Raw genomic sequence first — 17,893 nt, forward strand, 5'->3', positions numbered from 1 at the left:
GGGGGGAGAGGGGGTTATATTTTAGGAAACAAGATAATTGAGAATATTGTGAAATATATCCTAGAATATTTTGTGATCTATCTTAGGATACTTGGCCTTGCCATCTAAGTATACCTACATATATATTGTACATGGCCATATTGATAAAGGTGAAGGACAGAACATAATTATTGAGTGTAATTTGTCACAAGAATATGCCAATTTTGGAAAAGAGTTTGAGTTCCTTTTAGGTTTTCTCCTTGGGAGGGTTTTTGGTTTTCTCTAGGGTTTCCCCTTGGGAGGGTTTTTCTAGCCTTCATTGCTAGATTTTTTATGCTTTTTTTTTCAAGGTTATCCTTTCCTCTTTTTCCTTTTCTCTCTTGCTCTTTCATCTCTTTTCTTTTGATCTCAATTGTAAATTTTTGTAGGGGCTTCCACCGGTGTTTTTATCGATGGTAAGCCCTAATAAACATCCCAAAAAAAAACTTTTTAATTGCTGTCAATAAATGGAACCCATCTTTATGATGGTGTTTATTCCATTAGGGTTATAGTTTTTGTTTGTTTGTGTGCTACAGTTTGAAGATTTAGGGTTTTATCGTCTTCAAAAGTGTCTAGAAGGCCATACACTCAAGCAACTACTCATCCGTGGATCTAGCAGAATTAGTGCTAACTCACAGATTGTATTGCCTCGGATGAAATTTTTTCTTAAGGCGATCGTTGATCGAATCTGCGATGTAACTAGTTCTAAGGTGATTTGTAATTGTGTTGGAATTTTAGATTTCCTAAAAATTGTTTGTAAGTGCCGTTTGGGTATTTTTCATTAATAAAATCCTTTTTCTTCTCGTCAAAAAAAAGGTGTATAGGATAGCCCCCGCTAGGGGTGTTCAAAAAAACCCGACCCGATTGTCCCGACCCGCTGTCCCGGCAAATACCCGATGGGAATTTTAGGAAAAAAACCTGTTTTTTCGGGTCGGGTACCCGTCCCGGGAAAACTGCCTTCTATCCGGGTCGGGACATGGGCCGGATTTTTTCAGAAACGGGTACCCGATTACCCGAATTAAAAATAGAAAAAATAATAAATTCCCCTCAAACTCCTCATTGTAGGTAGTAAGGCAATTAGGGCTTTATACAACCTAACATGAGCCGTCACTCTCCTTCTCTTAACTCTCTCTCCTCTCTTCTCTCTCCCCTCTTTCATCTCTTCCCTTAACTCACAATCACACACTCTCACAACAACTTAGCAAGCCTTTTATCAACCAAGTGAATCGATGTAATTGAACCACGCAAGGGGTCTTCGACTCTTCTGTCCCACCGCAGCGGAACGGCGAACAACCACGTGAGAAATCTTCACCGTAGCGGAACAACGGACAACCACCAAGTGATTCCCACCGCAGCGGCAACCGCGCGAGTTTGAGTTTAGATTGCCAAGTTGTTCATTTGGGAATGATAATGGTGTTTGAGTGTTCTCCTCTATTTTACTCCGTATCTTTGATATTTTGTATTTGCAATTGTATTTTTTTTAGGAATTGTATTTGCAATTGTTATTTCCCCTCAATTTCTTTTAATTCATGGGTCGGGACATGGGCCGAGTAATTGACTATCCGAAGCGGGTACCTGGATTTGAACACCCCATTTGAACACCCCTAGCTCCCGCTGAACTATCGCCCAGCTCCCAGAGTGCGCACTCACTGCCGAAAAAGCAACTAAGAAGGGCTCTTCAGCCAGATGGAGTCAGCCCGCAGAGCTGACCAGGTTGAACTCTCCATAAAGGAGACAGTACACCTACAAATAGAAGGCAAAGTACAACGGAAAAGAGGTTAGATACATAAGTTATTACACTTTCTACATCTCCCTAAGTACATTTTCTCTCTCTAAACACTCTCTAACTTAGGCATCTGAGGGGGGTTTCTCGAGCCACCCCCGAGGGCAGTTTACGTGTGTTGCCTTGTGTAGGTTGTCGACGGGACCCAACTCACCCAGCAGAACCCTTAGATCCACACCTGGAACAAAAGGATATGCCAATTTTCCTAGACTTAGACTCTATGCTTAAGATAACAAAGCCCCCCTACATATACAGATAGCTCCTTCTAAGGTAAAACTCGTGAAAGGCAACTGGCTCACAAAATTGGAAGTGTAGGCATTTTTCGAGTTGCCATTACATGAAGCAAGCGAATTAGTCATAAGGCGAATCTTCCTTGGCATGTGATGATGCAATGGCAAGGACTTGTTAAACTGTTATGCATGTTGGGGTGCCATTCACTTGCCAAAGGAGAGTCTCCCTATGAGCCTATGACTACTTCAGCCTGGATGATTCACTGTAACAGCATTTTGCTGTTATTTCTTATTCTGGAATTTCATCTACTGATAAATGAATCCAAGTAATGTCTAAATAAATCTCATCAGTATTAACAATGTTCTGACATGCTTTTATTTTGATTACTGATTGTTTGCTTTTGCAAACGGCTATTTCTGTATTCTCCTTTTACAACTAAAGCTGAAGTACAGGATTGCTGCCATACCGTTAGTGAATAGCAGATTATTGAAATGTACACTTCTAAGAATACTCTTTGCTGCCGATAGTTTGTGCAATGTTATTTATCTCCCTAGTTTCATAGCTTATTTTGCACTCTCTCTGTCACCATATAAAAGTTTCATTTGCCTTTTGCACATGTGTTTAGAAAGATGAAGATTGAAGATGATGAGGATAGATTGATTAAATTGGATATAACTGAACAAGATAGTAGGATTTCGTTAATTCTAAAGGAAATAAAAAAATAAATGTAGAGACAGAGGGGTGTTGCTATTACTAATGATGCCTAGTTATTTTCTTTTCTTTTTTTTTTTTTTTTTTTTTTGGTGCAAATGATGCCTAGTTGATCAATCTGCTGGTTGTGGAATGACTACTTTTGTGACTTATATTGGTATCTCTTTTAGTGACTTTGGTGAAACAGCTTCAAACTTTTGGTGCTTTAAGCTTTTCAGCATGCTATTCATTTTCAACTCTCTGAAAATTGGCTTTGAGAATGAAATCATAACATTGCTGTTTATTAAATTACTGACAGTAAAGTTTGACCTTAGTAACATTGATGCCTCGTTATTAATGTTTTCTGTAATGTGTAGAGAGAATATTTAGTCACATTGTTAATGGAAACATAAGTTTCCATTTTACATTTTAAGACTTCTGAGCAGAGCATATAGCATATTTCAATAGCTCAACAGACTTCAGTGTTTTGTGAAACATTCAGTTTCTTACTTACAGGAAGTCACATTACAAAGAATAGCATTCACATAGACTGGTTTGATTACTTACAACTACAATGCTAATACAGAACAAAAAACATTAAAAACAATTTGCAAAATTAATTATTGAGGTATTGTAGCTACTTGCCTACTTTCCTTCTCTTTAACCCCTCAATTGCATGTGTTACAGTTCAACGTTGTCATTGTTTTCAAAGGCGGTCCAGTAAAAGAGAGGAAAATTGAAGTTTGCTTGAGAAGTTTTTTCTTTTTATACTGAGTATATATCACTAGTTCACTACTGAGAAACAACCATGTCATTAATTTATTATTATCTAAATGATCCATCTCTAAAACAAATTCACTTAGTTGCTTGTAAAAAGGTAACAGCAGAGGTTATATTTGACAAAATTTCCTTTGACTAACCACCATAAACAGTGAGCTCCCTTAATGACGCCTTTCCTTCCTAGTATGAGTGATGCATCATTGAGTCGATGAGCTTGTATCTGCAAGTATGGCATGATTGATTATTAAGACTATTGCTACACATTGCTGCAGATATACTATTGATAGCAAGTAAAGTAGGCAGTCAAAGCCTGCACTAGTTAATTTACCTGTAAAGCATTTTTGCAGTGATATTTGTGTTTTGTTGTTCTCAAATTCCAGCTCTTCAAACCACTTTCTTTCTACTCTTACCTCAATTAATCTTTGCAAGCCTTCAGGCCCTATGGGAAGCTTGAGGCATGGACATGAGAGCACCGTTAGATGTTCTAAAGTTGGAAAAACAAGAAGGAACCATGGTTGAGTAAGGCTTCTGATGTTCTTCAAATGTTGTAGCTTTAATGCTTGCAGCCGAGGAAAAATGGTATGGGTACACTCTACCCCTGTGCTGATATTATTCATCTGACCTGATGGCACACCCATCTGAATCTCATGATCCCCAATGCTACCAATTACAGCTTCCATAACATCGCAATTTGATACCTCCAAGGATTGCAGCTGATTTAGCATTGCAATAGCTAAGGGGAAGAGAATCTTTACCAGTTTACACTCCTCAACTTTCACATGTTTCAAGCTCTGAAAGCTTGTAGATGGAGCAACACCTCTCCATAGAGCTGTCAAACTAGGGGCATCTCGGATATGAATGGTTGTTAGTCTGGGAAGCACATTGCTTTCAGGAACAATATTACTGGAAAGAAACACCGAATCCAATTTCAAGCAAGAAGAAATTTGGAGCTCTTGCAGACCTTGAAACCTTTCAAACACTGTAGATGAAAGACAAGTTTGAAAATGACATTTTTGAATGTGAAGGTGCTTCAGTGATTGAAAACACTCTAACGGTAACTCTTCAAGACTTGAGAGATTCTTCCAGTTCACTACCGAAAGCTGCAGCGTCTTTGTAGGAAGCTCTCCAGCCAGTTCATGAAGGGGTTGGGTACTCCAATGTGATCTGCTAAAATGAAGCACATGCTTGTGGCATAAGTACTCCGCCAGTCAAATTTATCCCCTACGTGTATGTGAAATTTGTTTAATCTTGGCTGGCGATTGGTAATCTCTTCAACTAGACAAGCAAGATTTCCTACATCAATGTGTAGGGTATTAAGATGATCCAAGGAAAGAACTTCAGCCAGAGTAGCTTTTCTCTTGCTTGTCGTTTCTTTTATCTCCCAACCACTGTAGCTGCCTCCCATGTACAGTTCTTCTAAATGTAAGAGGCTTGATAACACATTAGCTGGAATTTCATCAATCTGACAGTCACTCAAGTCCAGTAAACGAAGATTAGTCAATCTTTTGATTTCTTCTGGAAACCTGGTAAATGACGACTTTCGCAGGCTAAGAATTTCAATTGATTTTAGCTCTCCAAGTGCAGATCCATCTTTCAGATTATTGTTTTCCACACATAGAGTCTTTAAGTTTTTGAGAAAAGAGAGTGAGGTGGGTAACGCCACCAGACTCGGTATATTGCTGAGGTCAAGTACTTGGAGTGCTTTCATCCCGGCAAAGAAGTCATCTGATATAGCCTTTAATGATGTGTTATTTTGCAGCAGAAGTAGCATGAGCTCTGGATATTCACCTTGTCCACTGAACATATTAAACTCGTTGTTGATCAAAGACATCCTCATAACATACTGCAATTTGCAGGGCCACTCCTTCAATCCTGAGCCCGCCTTTACCATGAAACTGTAATCATTGCTGGAAGCAATTGATATGGCTAAATCACGAAATACATCATGCATTTTTACACATTCTTCATTCTTACCACTCAGCAGAAGGCAAGAAGCTTTAAGGTTACTGATTATAGAATGTACCTTGTTCCTTGCCTGCTCGAGAGTTAAATCATCAGAAAACAGTCTTTCACCAATTCCATATCTCAAAAGATCTTCAACGCGAACATCATAATCTTCAGGAAAGAGGGCACAGTATAGAAAGCACATTTTAGACTCTTCATCCTGAAACTCATTAAAGCTTAGCTGGAGACATGAAAAGACCTTTATATGCATCCCTTTGATGTTCAATGGTCTTGAGTGTCGCAGTTCATAAGCTGCATCACCCCAAAATCGTGGTTCTTTATTCCTTAATACCCTTCCCAGTGTCACCAAAGCTATCGGCAAACCTCCACATTCCTTAGCAACTTCATTTGCCAAACTGTTCAATTCAGGTGATTCCACAACATCTCCTGCAAACTTCTTGAAAAGATCCCATGAATCTTGCTGAGAGAGGGGTTCAACTACTATACTAACATTGCAATACATCTCACTGCACACATCCAGGTTTCTTGTAGTTATCACAATTTTACAATTACTTCTATCCTTCCCTGAAGAAATGCCTACCCAGGACAAGTCCAATCTCTCCCACACATCATCCAAAATTATAAAACTCCGTCTTTCTTGCTTCAGCCTTTCAGCCAGTCTCAAAGATCTCACATGCTCAGTTTCCTCTTTCAACTGCAAGCCTAAACCTTCTGCAATCTCTCTCTGGATTTTCAGCATAACAGGATTCCGAGACACAGTAGCAATAACAACCTCATCAAACATACCCGTGATCTTGACATACTTTGCTACCTCTCTTATCAATGAGGTCTTCCCCACTCCACCCATTCCATACACCCCAATAATCTGGTTATCATCTTGCTTTAATGCCTCAACAATTTTCCCCATAGCAACTTTAGTACATTCAAAAGCATCAAAATCACCTGTAGGCATCATTTCAATGCTAGGCGGTGGTGCTGGTTGAGAAACTGGAATCTGTTGTATACTTCCTTTCAGCTCATTGACAACTTTAAGCAACTTTGCTGCTCTTTTGCTTGATGAATATTGACAGCGTAAATTTGTGCAGCAGAAATTGAACTTTCCCTTATCTTCCTCTCTTAATCCACCCAATAGCTTCTGCACATCAGTCACAATCATCTCTGTCTTTCTCAGCCATTGTTCCATTTCTTGAGTTGTGGCTTCTCCTCTGCGGCGAGCTGCATCTGTGTTACATCTTGCTGTCTCCATAGTCATCTCAAGGTCAGTTGTTTTACTTCTAAGATCTTCAATGTTTCTGCGGAATTTCACAAGATAACCAACTTCATGTTTCAGGGGAACAACCAAAAGTTTTGCAACTTCAGTGATAGGGGTAATTATTATTTGTAGGATAGTACTAGCCATTTAGTTTTTTTCTCTCTAATGGTCCAACAAGAATAAGAAATACTAATTCAGATGATAGATTGTAATATTTGTAAAAGATGGAATAATATGTTTATTTTCTCCTTTATCAACATCTTGAGCAGGTAAACAGTAATTAATGGAATAAATAATTTTTTTAGTAAATGGACACTAATTAAAGTCTAAGTCTTTGTCAACCAACTACAAACCAAGTCTTCCTTTTACATGTACAATAATGCATTAGTGGACCCTTGCTGTTGTATCATTTGTGCCTTTGTGTTATCTTTATAATCAGATCTGCAGTTTATGATTTGTGTTATGTACTTTCTCCGTTTTTTTAAAAAATTAAACACGTTGATTTTACACTACTGATATACTCAGTTATCTCTATTTTTGGTCATTTATACTTAAACGAAAACATTGTCCTGAAAGATTTCATTAGATTCATCTCAACTTTACGTTATTCACAAATTTTTAGTTTTATTTATAATTTCTACATATTCTAACTTCCATCGGAGAGATATGGACCTGCAAGAGGATATTTGTTCCTGCGCTATCATCTTTAATGGTCAAGGAAGCCATGCAGGAACAGCTAAGTTATAGGGCTACCAAAACTACAATGAATATCTGAATGCCAAATCTAAAGGAAGTAACACAGCATACTCTAACTTAAAATGGGATCAATCTACCACTTGATCTACCCAATACATGGTAACTGGTATAGCAGCCAACCACACCATGTAATTTCCCACAATACTTTGATATGTTAGTCAGTGACATCTAACATAAAGATAACCTAAATACACAAATCTCATGTCCACCTAGTGATATCCCTCGTTGGCTAACTCGCTGCAGGAATCACACAGAATTTTCGTACAGAAACTGAACTTGATTAAACCTCGTACAAAGTACAAATAGCTATAGAAAATGTCACAAAATTTTAGTTCTTTGATATGACAAACCCTGCATATTTTTTACTAGTGGAACAACAGTAATATATATCATATCGAGCTGGTATAACAGCTGCATATATACAAATAACAGCAATATTTAGCACAATATGCTGGAAAACAAAGATATCATGCCTTTACATAGCTGCAAATTGATATTTCCTTCAAACAGATGGCTTTACAACGAGAACAGGACACTTTGCATGGTGAACACAGTAGTCGCTCACACTTCCAAGGAAAGTCCTGCAAGAAAGATATAAATAAGAGGGAAAGAAAACTGAACAGAGGTAGGGGGGTCATGTATAATTCACTATCTGGTTAATACTTAATCCATAATGTATTTCCCGGGATGCTTATAGCAGAAATTCAAACTAAACATTCCTCATGGAATAAAGTAACCAATCTATTGGTGTTACAGCACAAAATATGAGAAATTTTGTTTAGTCTTGCATTAAACATCTGCAATTTCAATCTGCAATGGATGGATTGCCCAAGGACATAAGAAAGGAAGCTAGGGAGAATCACTACAATTCATAATATGAAGTATATAGCTTGGAATAGGCATTGTATAATTACTTTATTAAATAAATGACTAACAAATGCATACTATAATTTTGGTAAGGTAATCCAACTAATATAGACAACAGCGTTACTTGCATTTTTCTGAAAGCGAACAAATGGTTCCAGGGGAGGATTCAGTAACTTCATCACTCATTTTCAGCATGCTTTAACAATTAACTATCTTAAGATAAACATGTCAATGTGACTCATTGGCCTAACTATTGCATGAGATTGAACCAAATTATACTTCATTGGTCTTAAAGACTTCTTTGCTGTACCAAACTAGTTTTAATTCAATTCACTCTATTACACAATTTTCAATCACTAGGCATAACTAATGCATTTTTCCAATAAAACTCGTCAGTCAGTTCAAAGAGAAGGGTAAAAATGAGCATACATAGTACGAACACTTTTGTAGTTTACAATTTTACTGGAGTAGATTATAGAACTTCAGACTAACCTCCTTATTCGTCCCCTACTACGGCTGCCCATAATCAGTAGCTGACAATTAAATTTCTCTACTGCATCACATATGGCTTCTTTTGGATTGCCCATCAAAGCAACTGTCTCACCATCAATCTGTATCCAGTAAGATACTAAGTACCGAGTACCAACAAACTAAGTACACATTATGAGATGTATATATATATATATATATATATATATATATATATATATATATATATATATATATATATATATATATATATATATATATTTGTCTAAGACCTAGCAATAAAAATATGGCTTCCAAATTCCGTAAAACTGTATTCAAATAATTGAACAAGGTTGCCTCTAAGAACTTTTAAATCTTCCATGATTATTGTTACTACATTCTCTTTTAATAGTAATGTATTCCTTTTTGGGAAGTCGCAAAATTATTGCAACATTAAACAATTTGGATAATAATGTTGTCTATCACTCTCTCTTCATCACATTGATCACTCTTATTAACCTGTTCCTCTCCTTTAAAACGTGCATCAGCCAAGTGATTGCATTATTAAAAAGATTATGAAATGCAGTATACTATGAGAAAAATAGGAAGATTTCAAAGTTCTTACCCCGTGCTTTTCACAGAGTTCCTTTGCTTTTGTTAGGAGAGAAACAGTAAAGTCCTTCTGATCACCTTGGAGTGATGTTACCAGGTCAAGAGCTGCATAAATAGAGGTGAGAAAAGACTCACAACATGAATGTGGTACGGGTAAATGACTTGTTGAGTATTATACTGCAGCCACATATATATATCGAATAGCTACTCTTAAGTCTTACTAATTTTACTTGTACAATGAACATTCATGAAATATTACAGCACAAGTTCTGCACTGAATCTAAATTAAACATTAGGAATCCAATAATTGTAATCTATCATTTTCTATGTAGTATGAAAAATTCAGATCTAAGATTAGAAACAGAACTTAAATGTTTAAACCATTGCTTGATTCCCAATCCATTAATAGAAAGAACAGAAAAATTGCAACTTCAACATCTTTTTTATTTGCTTTAAACGTTTTCCTAGAAACTGATTCAAGTTTCATTCCATGAGAAAGAGGACAAGACTGTCACAAAAGAAGAAACATCTTTCTGATCTTATGCACTACATAACATGATAGCAAGAAAGCAATTTAGTTATGTAAAGTCAGTAGTCAATAACTCAATATGTATCAGCAAAAACTCTCATAATTCTCCTGTATGGCTGAAGATGAAATATTGTAACAAGACTTACAACTTCGAGTGAATGAAGGGCATAAGTTAAAGAGTTAAACCTTATAAGTTTGATCCCCGATTGCATGATTCATTCTAGTTCACTTTCTTGTATACAGATATAGTTGGCTGATAGCTTTGCACTTTGCAGAGAAGAGTAGTTGTTTGAATGAGGTAGATTCATTAAATAAACAAGTAATGTCTTTAGTGTGAGACTGAAATGGTAGCAGTTGATTATTCTCTTTAATTATTAGCACCTACATAATTTTAGTAGTTAAACAAAATTAGGATTACAATCTAAGATAAAACTAATACAATCATTACACCACCAAAACACACTAATACAGTTAGCGATAAAAACACCCTTACCACGTGCTTAAAAGACCAAAAGAATCAGAACACAACTACAGAAACTATCAGCAGGACAGCAGAATCACAAGACCAGGACCAAAATTAACTTAAGAGCCATATCCAAAAGACACACATTTTAAATAATGAAATTAGCAAAAATAATTAGTCAGTGCACATTAATTCAAACATCAGTAACTCGACCCTTCCCTTTTACTGGTCTGATCAGGCAACTTTCCCGACTAGACCCGCCAGTTCCTAACCGGTTCCAATTCCAATTTTGGGTAACCGGAATTTTAAAATAATTAAGTGATTTAAAAAGAAAAGCGAAAAAATATCAAGTGAAGGAGACGAATTGAAGAGAAAGAACTTACGAACAGAGCCATAACTGCCAGAAAAAACACCAGTATAATCAGCAGAAGTAGCAGTAAAAATAATGACACCCGATTTTAGCTTATGATCAAGATTTTCCACTGCCCATTTAAGCGCATAACTGCTACTCTCACTCCCATCAATTGCTATCATAACCTTCCCATTTTGCTTCGAAGCCCCTGTTATTTCCTCCTCCATTATACTGCCACTATTTTTTTTTCTCTCTCTAAATTTGGACGTTATAGTCAGAATTTAGGTATAATTTTAGAGAAAGATGATCGAAATTGGTAATGTTTTTGTTGACATTTTAATTGCTTGTATTTGAGTAGACTGATTGAAATTGGTAATCTATTTGAGTAGAGTGATGTTTAAATGAGTAAGATGTTTACACCTGGTTTATTTTCCCGGCAATCAATTATCAGTATTACTATTTCCCACTTACCTTAAATCCTACGTTGCCACGAGTGATGTCCTCCTTCTTACCCTACCCACTCTTAAATTAATTATGAAATGACCCAATTAATGGATTAATACTGTTCATTACACATTTTATTTAGAATTTGGATGTCCACATCATTAATTTGACTTTTTTTTTTGAATGTTTTTTTTATTTATTTATATTTTAGGACTTTAATTTTTCATAAAAACTTTATTTTTTTATAAAGACTTTAATTATTGATATCTTTTGGTAAAGAGAGTCTCCAATGGTATATTATAGTTTGGAAGAAAAATTAATAAATAAATTAGGTTTTTATTATACGCATATCATAATTTAAGTGGGTGATATTATCTTTGGAAATTCAAGCAATGTAGCTTGATTAAGCAAGAGTAGGGTTGCTCAATCAAGCTACATCAACTTTATTCACATTAATGGTAAGTTACATGCTTGTAATTCAATTAATTTGCAAGCAAGTCCGTTTTGTATACTATTGGAGATGCTCTAAGGGAAACAAATGATGTGAACAAAATTTGAACCCAAAACTTTAGTACTTACCATCCCTCTAGCTTGATTAATTTTTGCTTCAAAAAATATGTAATTGTAATTTTTTTTTTTCTTTTAAGTGCAAGGTGTAATTTACTTTGGCTTTGGAGAACTCTTCCAAGAATGCTGTTGAAATCTATTTTCCTAAAGTTCTTTAATTTTTATGTAGTTATGACTTAAGAGCTTACAAATTACAAGCCTTACATTCTCCTATCAGCACATTACAAATGTGGTTATTATATATGACTACAAAACTCAACATGTAATTACAAAACCATTTTATAATATTTGTTCCAAAAATAAAAAACTTCTTTATTAGTAGTAAGTAGATATAGTAAAAAAAAAAAAAAAATATGCATTTATGTCGCATTTTTTGACGTTGTAGGGCTTATGTCATCACAACAATATTGTCATGCCTTCGGCAATAACATTATTTTTTCATATATGAAGTATCTTTTCCTCTATATTTTAATAAGTGTTCAGCTTTAATTTTCACAAAAAATTATGAAAAAAGAGTTAAATACGTTAAATTATTATTCAAGTGCAGTATATTAAAAAATAAAATATCAGAGGAAAAAAATGATACGGGAAACGTTAGTGGGAAGAAAACTATAATAGAGGGTTTGAGGGAGAATGCATGAGATCCATTTAGCTTCCATCATTTTTCATGTGAAACTCTTGGATGCACTTTGGGATAGTGGATATGACTCATTTCAAACCATGAAGACTTCAAAAGGTGTACGCTCTATCTATATTGAGATGAGAGTAAGGATTTTCATGATTCAACATTCACAAGATCTTTTAGTACAAATTCTCTAGAAGCCACACCTTTTTCAATTGTATGCTTTCATCCTTGTTAGAGTCACAATTTATAGTGTTTTCCGCATGCTGTTTGATAGGAGCTTCACTAGTCTAAGCAGGAACTGTTTAGAATATTGGGCATTGGAATCCTAGCTAGTGCTCGTACTTCTGCAATAACTTAAAATCTGTTCTCTTCAGATTATTTTCAGTTCAGTTCAGTTTCTAATATCCTCCTCTTATAAAATATTCAGTTCACCTCAGCTCAGCTCACCTCAGCCAATCAGAACATGCCCTTAGATTGAATTCTACAATGATTTTCTAATTAGGTAGTTGAGATTAAAAAATTAAGAGTAAAAAAATTAGACTGTAAATTAAAACTAAGGTAGTCCCTTTTATCGACATGAAAACAATCACATATTCACATGTAGCTAATTATTTCAAAACAATGAAAGTATTTTATTTCACTTATAAACACCGGTATAGCTCAGCATAGCATGCTATTACAACATAGCTACTTATTTACAATAACAGAAAATCGCAGATTTCCTTCAGACTCGCTGCCATACTACAAGAACAGGACACTTTAGCTACTTATTTACAATAACAGAAAATCGCAGATTTCCTTCAGACTCGTTGCCTTACTACAAGAACAGGACACTTTGCATGATGAATGCAGTAGTTGCTAACACTTCCAAGAAACGCCCTGCATGAAAGATGTATGTTAGAGGGGAGAAAAGAGATGCACGTACGTTGTATGAATTAGTAGTACTGCAGAATAGCAGATAATCTGCTCAAGCTTCAGCAAAATCTGTCAAATATTTTTAGATTAGTATATGCTTGACGGAATTCTGAAGTTATACGATGTTGTGACTTGAGCTCTATATTAACTCTGGAGTAATTTAACTTTGACTAAATGAGTTATTGCTGTCACATTATGCTGTGATGCATGCATAAAGGGTTTTGTAAATTATGAAGGAAAGAATGGTTTGTTGAGTTTTTTAATCTGTAATATGAATAAGTAAACATGTAAAAGTTCAGGTTAATCTTTAGATAAACTAATACGAGTACAATCTTAGACAAACCTTTGTAGAGCTCCTCGACTATGAGTACCCATAACAAGTAAATTACAATGGAACTTCTCCACTGCATCACATATCGCATCTTTCGGATTGCCCATCACACACAGTGTCTCAGCATCAACCTGTAGCAAGTAACATAATGAGTACCTACAGGGGCACAAAACATATTCAACAAAAATGTCTAGTACAGGCCATATGTTTTGTGCTTACCAGGGCATCGTAAATTGATAAACATTCATTGAGGTAGACACAACTAATTTTGAAATAGAGTAACCACAAACTAGCTTGGCCGAGTTCCAAACTTAAAGCACTTAGTAATTGTTGGAATAGCTAATCTTATACGAGTAAATGAAATCATCTTTCTATTCATTCTTCAAAGTGGAACAATAGTCTAAACTCACAATTGGGGATCAAAGTTTTAACATAAGCAGATGTACGACTGTAGGAATATAAAACTAAACTTGATCTTATGTAGACAACTAAGAAGGGAAATATCAATTAAATGCGAAAGGTGAAAGCTAGTCCAATAAAGAATAAACACAAGAAAACCATGGACCATAAAAGGTTGCCTATGATCTAATAAATGGTTGCCAATGGTTACAAACATTTTATTCCATGATGTTCGCTATATCGATGTTTGGCAATCAGCATCAGTCTAATAAATGGTTGCCAATGATCACTAGGAGAACACCAAAGAGGATTTAAAGGTTCATACCCCATATTGTGCACACATTTCCTTAGCTTTCGCAAGGAGAGAAGTTGCAAACTTTTTTTGATTCTCTTGGATTGTTGCTACCAGGTCAAGAGCTGCAAAGACAGAACACAAAAAATACCAACATAAGTGTTGTACTGATATATCTCAAAAAATTTGTGCTGTCAAACGTGTTAGTCATTGGGTGGGTACCTATACAGGATTAACCAGTAGACCAATACATCAACCTAATGTATATCTTTTCAGTTTAAATGTGGAGAATGCACCATATTTTAATGAAATACAGGTTAAAAATGAAGCTAATAACATTCATAAAACATGATCTCTATGTTCAATTCAGTTCTAATTGTCCAGAGCCCGTGCTAGGCCATATTCACCTATTTCCACTTATGATCTCTTAAGTTCAAGTAAGTTAGTGAATATAAGTTCTAATCAGGATTACTCAAGTTCATCAAATTACAGCTAAAAAAATTATAATAAAGTCTAATAAGTTCAGATAAGTCAAAATCAAATAAATAGAACATACCCTTCCCTTCAGGACTAGGGATATTGTGAAAAATCGTTAATCTGTTATTTACTTATAACCTACTCCATACCAATGGCAGAGCCAATATTTTGAAGGTGGGGTGTAAAGGGTTAATAATATATTTCATACTAGTATTTTTAATTATTAGAGTAAAATACATGGAAGTGTATATTCCTTCAATGGTATAGTATTATAGTCCTTTACTGTGTGTTTGGATAAAAGAGGAAGGTTACAGTAGTCCAGTGACAGCGAGTATAAAACTTTGTCACATCGCTTGGCATGAGCCACAATGATTGAGAGTAGTATTAGGAAGGGTGACCTCCTGGAAAGTCCTCGTGTCCTCATGTTGACTCATGTAGCCGACCCCACTAGTGGGATTAAGGCGTTAAAGGCGAAGAAGAAGACTGTGTGTTTGGATAACAATAACAGTAGTGACAAGAAAGGGAGGGGAAGGAAAAGGAGAGAAGAGAATGGGAGGTGCTTGGAGGGAGAGAGTGACATATCATTTCCTTCCAAATATCTCCAACAACGAAGGGATTTGGTTCATTAAGAGGGGAGGAAAATGGATTCCCTTAACCTATGTCTTACCCAAATCAGGGAAATATATCATTCACTCTCCCTTCCCTTCCCTTCCTTTCTCTCCAAAAATTCCTATTCAAACATAGGGGGCATCTGGTTAGTGTATTTTTTGGATTGGAAACGGATTCGATTAAATCAATTCCGTTATTGTGTGTTTGGTTTGAAGGCATGGTAACAAATACCATTACCTTCCGTTAACTTGGGGTAACAAATACCCTTACCTTCCTCTTAACAAATACTCTTCCAGTCTTTCATGGTTAAACCAAACAAATAAAAAGGTAATAGCTAAATGATTCATTTCCCCCTCTTATTTGTTTTCTTTCCACTTCATTTTCATTTTCCGAACCAAACACCCCCATAGTGTTAATATAGAATCATTTTAGAAATTATAAGAACTAAATTAACAAAAATGTATAATGATTTATGATCAATCAACTAAATCAAGGGTTGCCCGGAACTGCCAAACAATACAATGTGTATAGAACTTTTCAAATCTATCTAGCTTACTCTGAATTTGATGATCTTGTCTGACTTAAACTTTGTCCATATTTCTACAATAAGGGTATGTTCTCTTCGGATTATTTTCAGTTCAGTTCATAACATCTCGCACTCATAAAATATTCAGCTCAGTCACAACATGCCCTAACATATGTGAAAAAACAGTAAAGCCATCAAATGATTTTCTTAGATTCGTGTTTTTTTGTTGTGCATTTTCCAAATTATAAATTTCAATTTAATTAAATTTACACCTTTGGAAGACAAAGACCATCGTGTAATATAAGAGGCGGCAATTCAGCAGTTGGGTGTTGGACTGTTGGGTCAGCTAGATCAGGTCAATTGGATTCAGGTGACATGCAAAAGTCAAACTTGTGTCATTATTTGGTTTTATCGCCTGCTTATTTTGATAATAACATAACCAAAACTAGACGATAGACACATTTAATGTCAGTTTGGCTCGGGTCGATATGGTAGATCAAGATCGAATTACGTGATTTCAATTAGACTTGAGGTATTCTAAGTTGGGTAATTAGATACGAGTCAATTTTACCAGGTCTACTCGTAATCAATCAATTTGTAAACAAAAATGTGTAAAATAAATAGAGAGAAAGAAGACATACGAACAGTGCCGTAACCACCAGCAAAAACACCACTTTGTGTAACAGAAACAGCCGTAAAAAGAATAACACCAGATTTGAGTTTATCGGCCAGATTTTGTAACGCCCATTTCAGAGCATAACTGCTACACTCACTCTCATCAACTGCTACGATCATCTTCCCATTTTGCTTCATCTCTGCTGCTGCTTCTTCTTCTGCCATTTTCAATTCTTGTTTTTAGATAAGATAAGAACAAATATTTGGAACTTGTTAAGTCAAAGGAGAACAGAATTTGGTACTATTTGAATAGGTAATTTGGAGTTTTTGACTGCTTGCTATGATATTTAAATACTTCACGTCACTGCCTCTGCCATTTAAAAAATCTGTGTGCGGTTTACATCTGGTGTTGTTTATTAGCCAAATCGCACACACCGTTACACGTCGCCACGAGGCATTTCCACATGTTACAACTTACAAGTTTACACTTTACATTGCGTCTTCCTTGTACGTTTAAAAGCCTTTTAAAGTAGTTGTCAAACCTCAAAAGAGCTATCAAATAAATAATAAAAAATAAATAAATAAAAAGTAGTTGTCAAAATCCCTCAAAAAAAAAAAATGGTTGCCAAAAAAAAAGCCTTTTAAGTAGAGGTGTCAAAACTCAATTCGTTCAACTTGATCCGAAACTACATCAAAAATGTCTTATTTAAATTTTAGTACGCATGAACATAATAATTTAACATGATTCAAGTTGAAATTAGACTAGACTTGATCCGACCTGACCTCACTAAACCTGATTCAGACATTCAAATTGACACCTTTACTAATAGCGGATTAAGATATGGTTAAGGTTTAAATTAGGTTAAAACGTTAGTTGAAATAAAGGGTTTGGTAAAAAGGATATGAAATACAGGAGAGCATTAACCGATTGATTCGTTTATAGAGGAGAGGAAATAAGAAAATTAGGGACTGTTCTGATTGACTGAACTGAACTGAATTGAAGTGAGCTAAACTGAACTGAATATTTTATAAGAGAAAGAAATTAAAAACTAAACTGAACTGAAAATAATCTGAAGAGAACAGGCCCGTAGAGTAAAAGTAGTGGGATCAAACTGAGATGGATGACAATTTGACATTAAGGACCTTCCTAGAGTCTAATGAGTCTTGTATGAGTCACAAGACAGACTTTGTAAGGCATGGTTTTGGCCTCTTGGGGAGCAACTACAGAATAAGTATAGACAAAGATCAAAATTTTATTTTCCTTAATAGCGTTCATGATAAACATTTCTTAAATTTAAGGCATCAAATGGTTGACAGGAGTCCATAT

The 17,893-nt window shown here is 35.5% G+C and overlaps 3 protein-coding genes across 3 annotated transcripts; all 3 read right to left on the minus strand.

Moving 5' to 3' along the window:
* Nucleotides 1-3,337: 3,337 nt before the first annotated feature.
* On the minus strand, nucleotides 3,338-6,907 carry LOC145602269 (disease resistance protein At4g27190-like). The gene is made up of 2 exons (XM_081658450.1): nucleotides 3,831-6,907; nucleotides 3,338-3,722 (listed from the first exon to the last, which is right to left on the minus strand). Exon 1 carries the CDS (start codon nucleotides 6,864-6,866, stop codon nucleotides 4,593-4,595), a length of 2,274 nt encoding a protein of 757 aa, XP_081514576.1. The 5' UTR covers nucleotides 6,867-6,907; the 3' UTR covers nucleotides 3,338-3,722; nucleotides 3,831-4,592.
* A 695-nt stretch (nucleotides 6,908-7,602) lies between these two features.
* LOC145601825 (universal stress protein PHOS32-like) lies at nucleotides 7,603-11,160 on the minus strand. Its single transcript, XM_081657901.1, has 4 exons — nucleotides 10,798-11,160; nucleotides 9,436-9,527; nucleotides 8,835-8,953; nucleotides 7,603-8,056 (listed from the first exon to the last, which is right to left on the minus strand). Exons 1-4 carry the CDS (start codon nucleotides 10,991-10,993, stop codon nucleotides 7,978-7,980), a joined length of 486 nt encoding a protein of 161 aa, XP_081514027.1. The 5' UTR covers nucleotides 10,994-11,160; the 3' UTR covers nucleotides 7,603-7,977.
* A 1,835-nt stretch (nucleotides 11,161-12,995) lies between these two features.
* Nucleotides 12,996-16,806, minus strand: LOC145601824 (uncharacterized). Its single transcript, XM_081657900.1, has 4 exons — nucleotides 16,593-16,806; nucleotides 14,373-14,464; nucleotides 13,661-13,779; nucleotides 12,996-13,281 (listed from the first exon to the last, which is right to left on the minus strand). Exons 1-4 carry the CDS (start codon nucleotides 16,789-16,791, stop codon nucleotides 13,203-13,205), a joined length of 489 nt encoding a protein of 162 aa, XP_081514026.1. The 5' UTR covers nucleotides 16,792-16,806; the 3' UTR covers nucleotides 12,996-13,202.
* Between the last annotated feature and the right edge of the window lie 1,087 nt (nucleotides 16,807-17,893).

Source organism: Chenopodium album, chromosome 21, assembly GCF_948465745.1.
Source record: "Chenopodium album chromosome 21, dcCheAlbu1.1, whole genome shotgun sequence".
Lineage (NCBI taxonomy): Eukaryota > Viridiplantae > Streptophyta > Magnoliopsida > Caryophyllales > Amaranthaceae > Chenopodium > Chenopodium album.

Bases quoted from the DNA above. Each gene is read 5' to 3' on its own strand.
- LOC145601824 (XM_081657900.1), bottom strand. From the start codon at position 16,791: ATGGCAGAAGAAGAAGCAGCAGCAGAGATGAAGCAAAATGGGAAGATG. The intron at 13,780-14,372 runs GTATGAACCTTT...TACTTGCTACAG, and splicing joins AAATGTGTGCACAATATGGG to GTTGATGCTGAGACACTGTG. The intron at 13,282-13,660 runs GTTTGTCTAAGA...TCTTTCATGCAG, and splicing joins AGTCGAGGAGCTCTACAAAG to GGCGTTTCTTGGAAGTGTTA.
- LOC145602269 (XM_081658450.1), bottom strand. From the start codon at position 6,866: ATGGCTAGTACTATCCTACAAATAATAATTACCCCTATCACTGAAGTT.
- LOC145601825 (XM_081657901.1), bottom strand. From the start codon at position 10,993: ATGGAGGAGGAAATAACAGGGGCTTCGAAGCAAAATGGGAAGGTTATG. The intron at 9,528-10,797 runs GTAAGTTCTTTC...CTATTTATGCAG, and splicing joins TGGCAGTTATGGCTCTGTTC to CTCTTGACCTGGTAACATCA. The intron at 8,057-8,834 runs GTTAGTCTGAAG...TCTTTCTTGCAG, and splicing joins AGTAGGGGACGAATAAGGAG to GACTTTCCTTGGAAGTGTGA.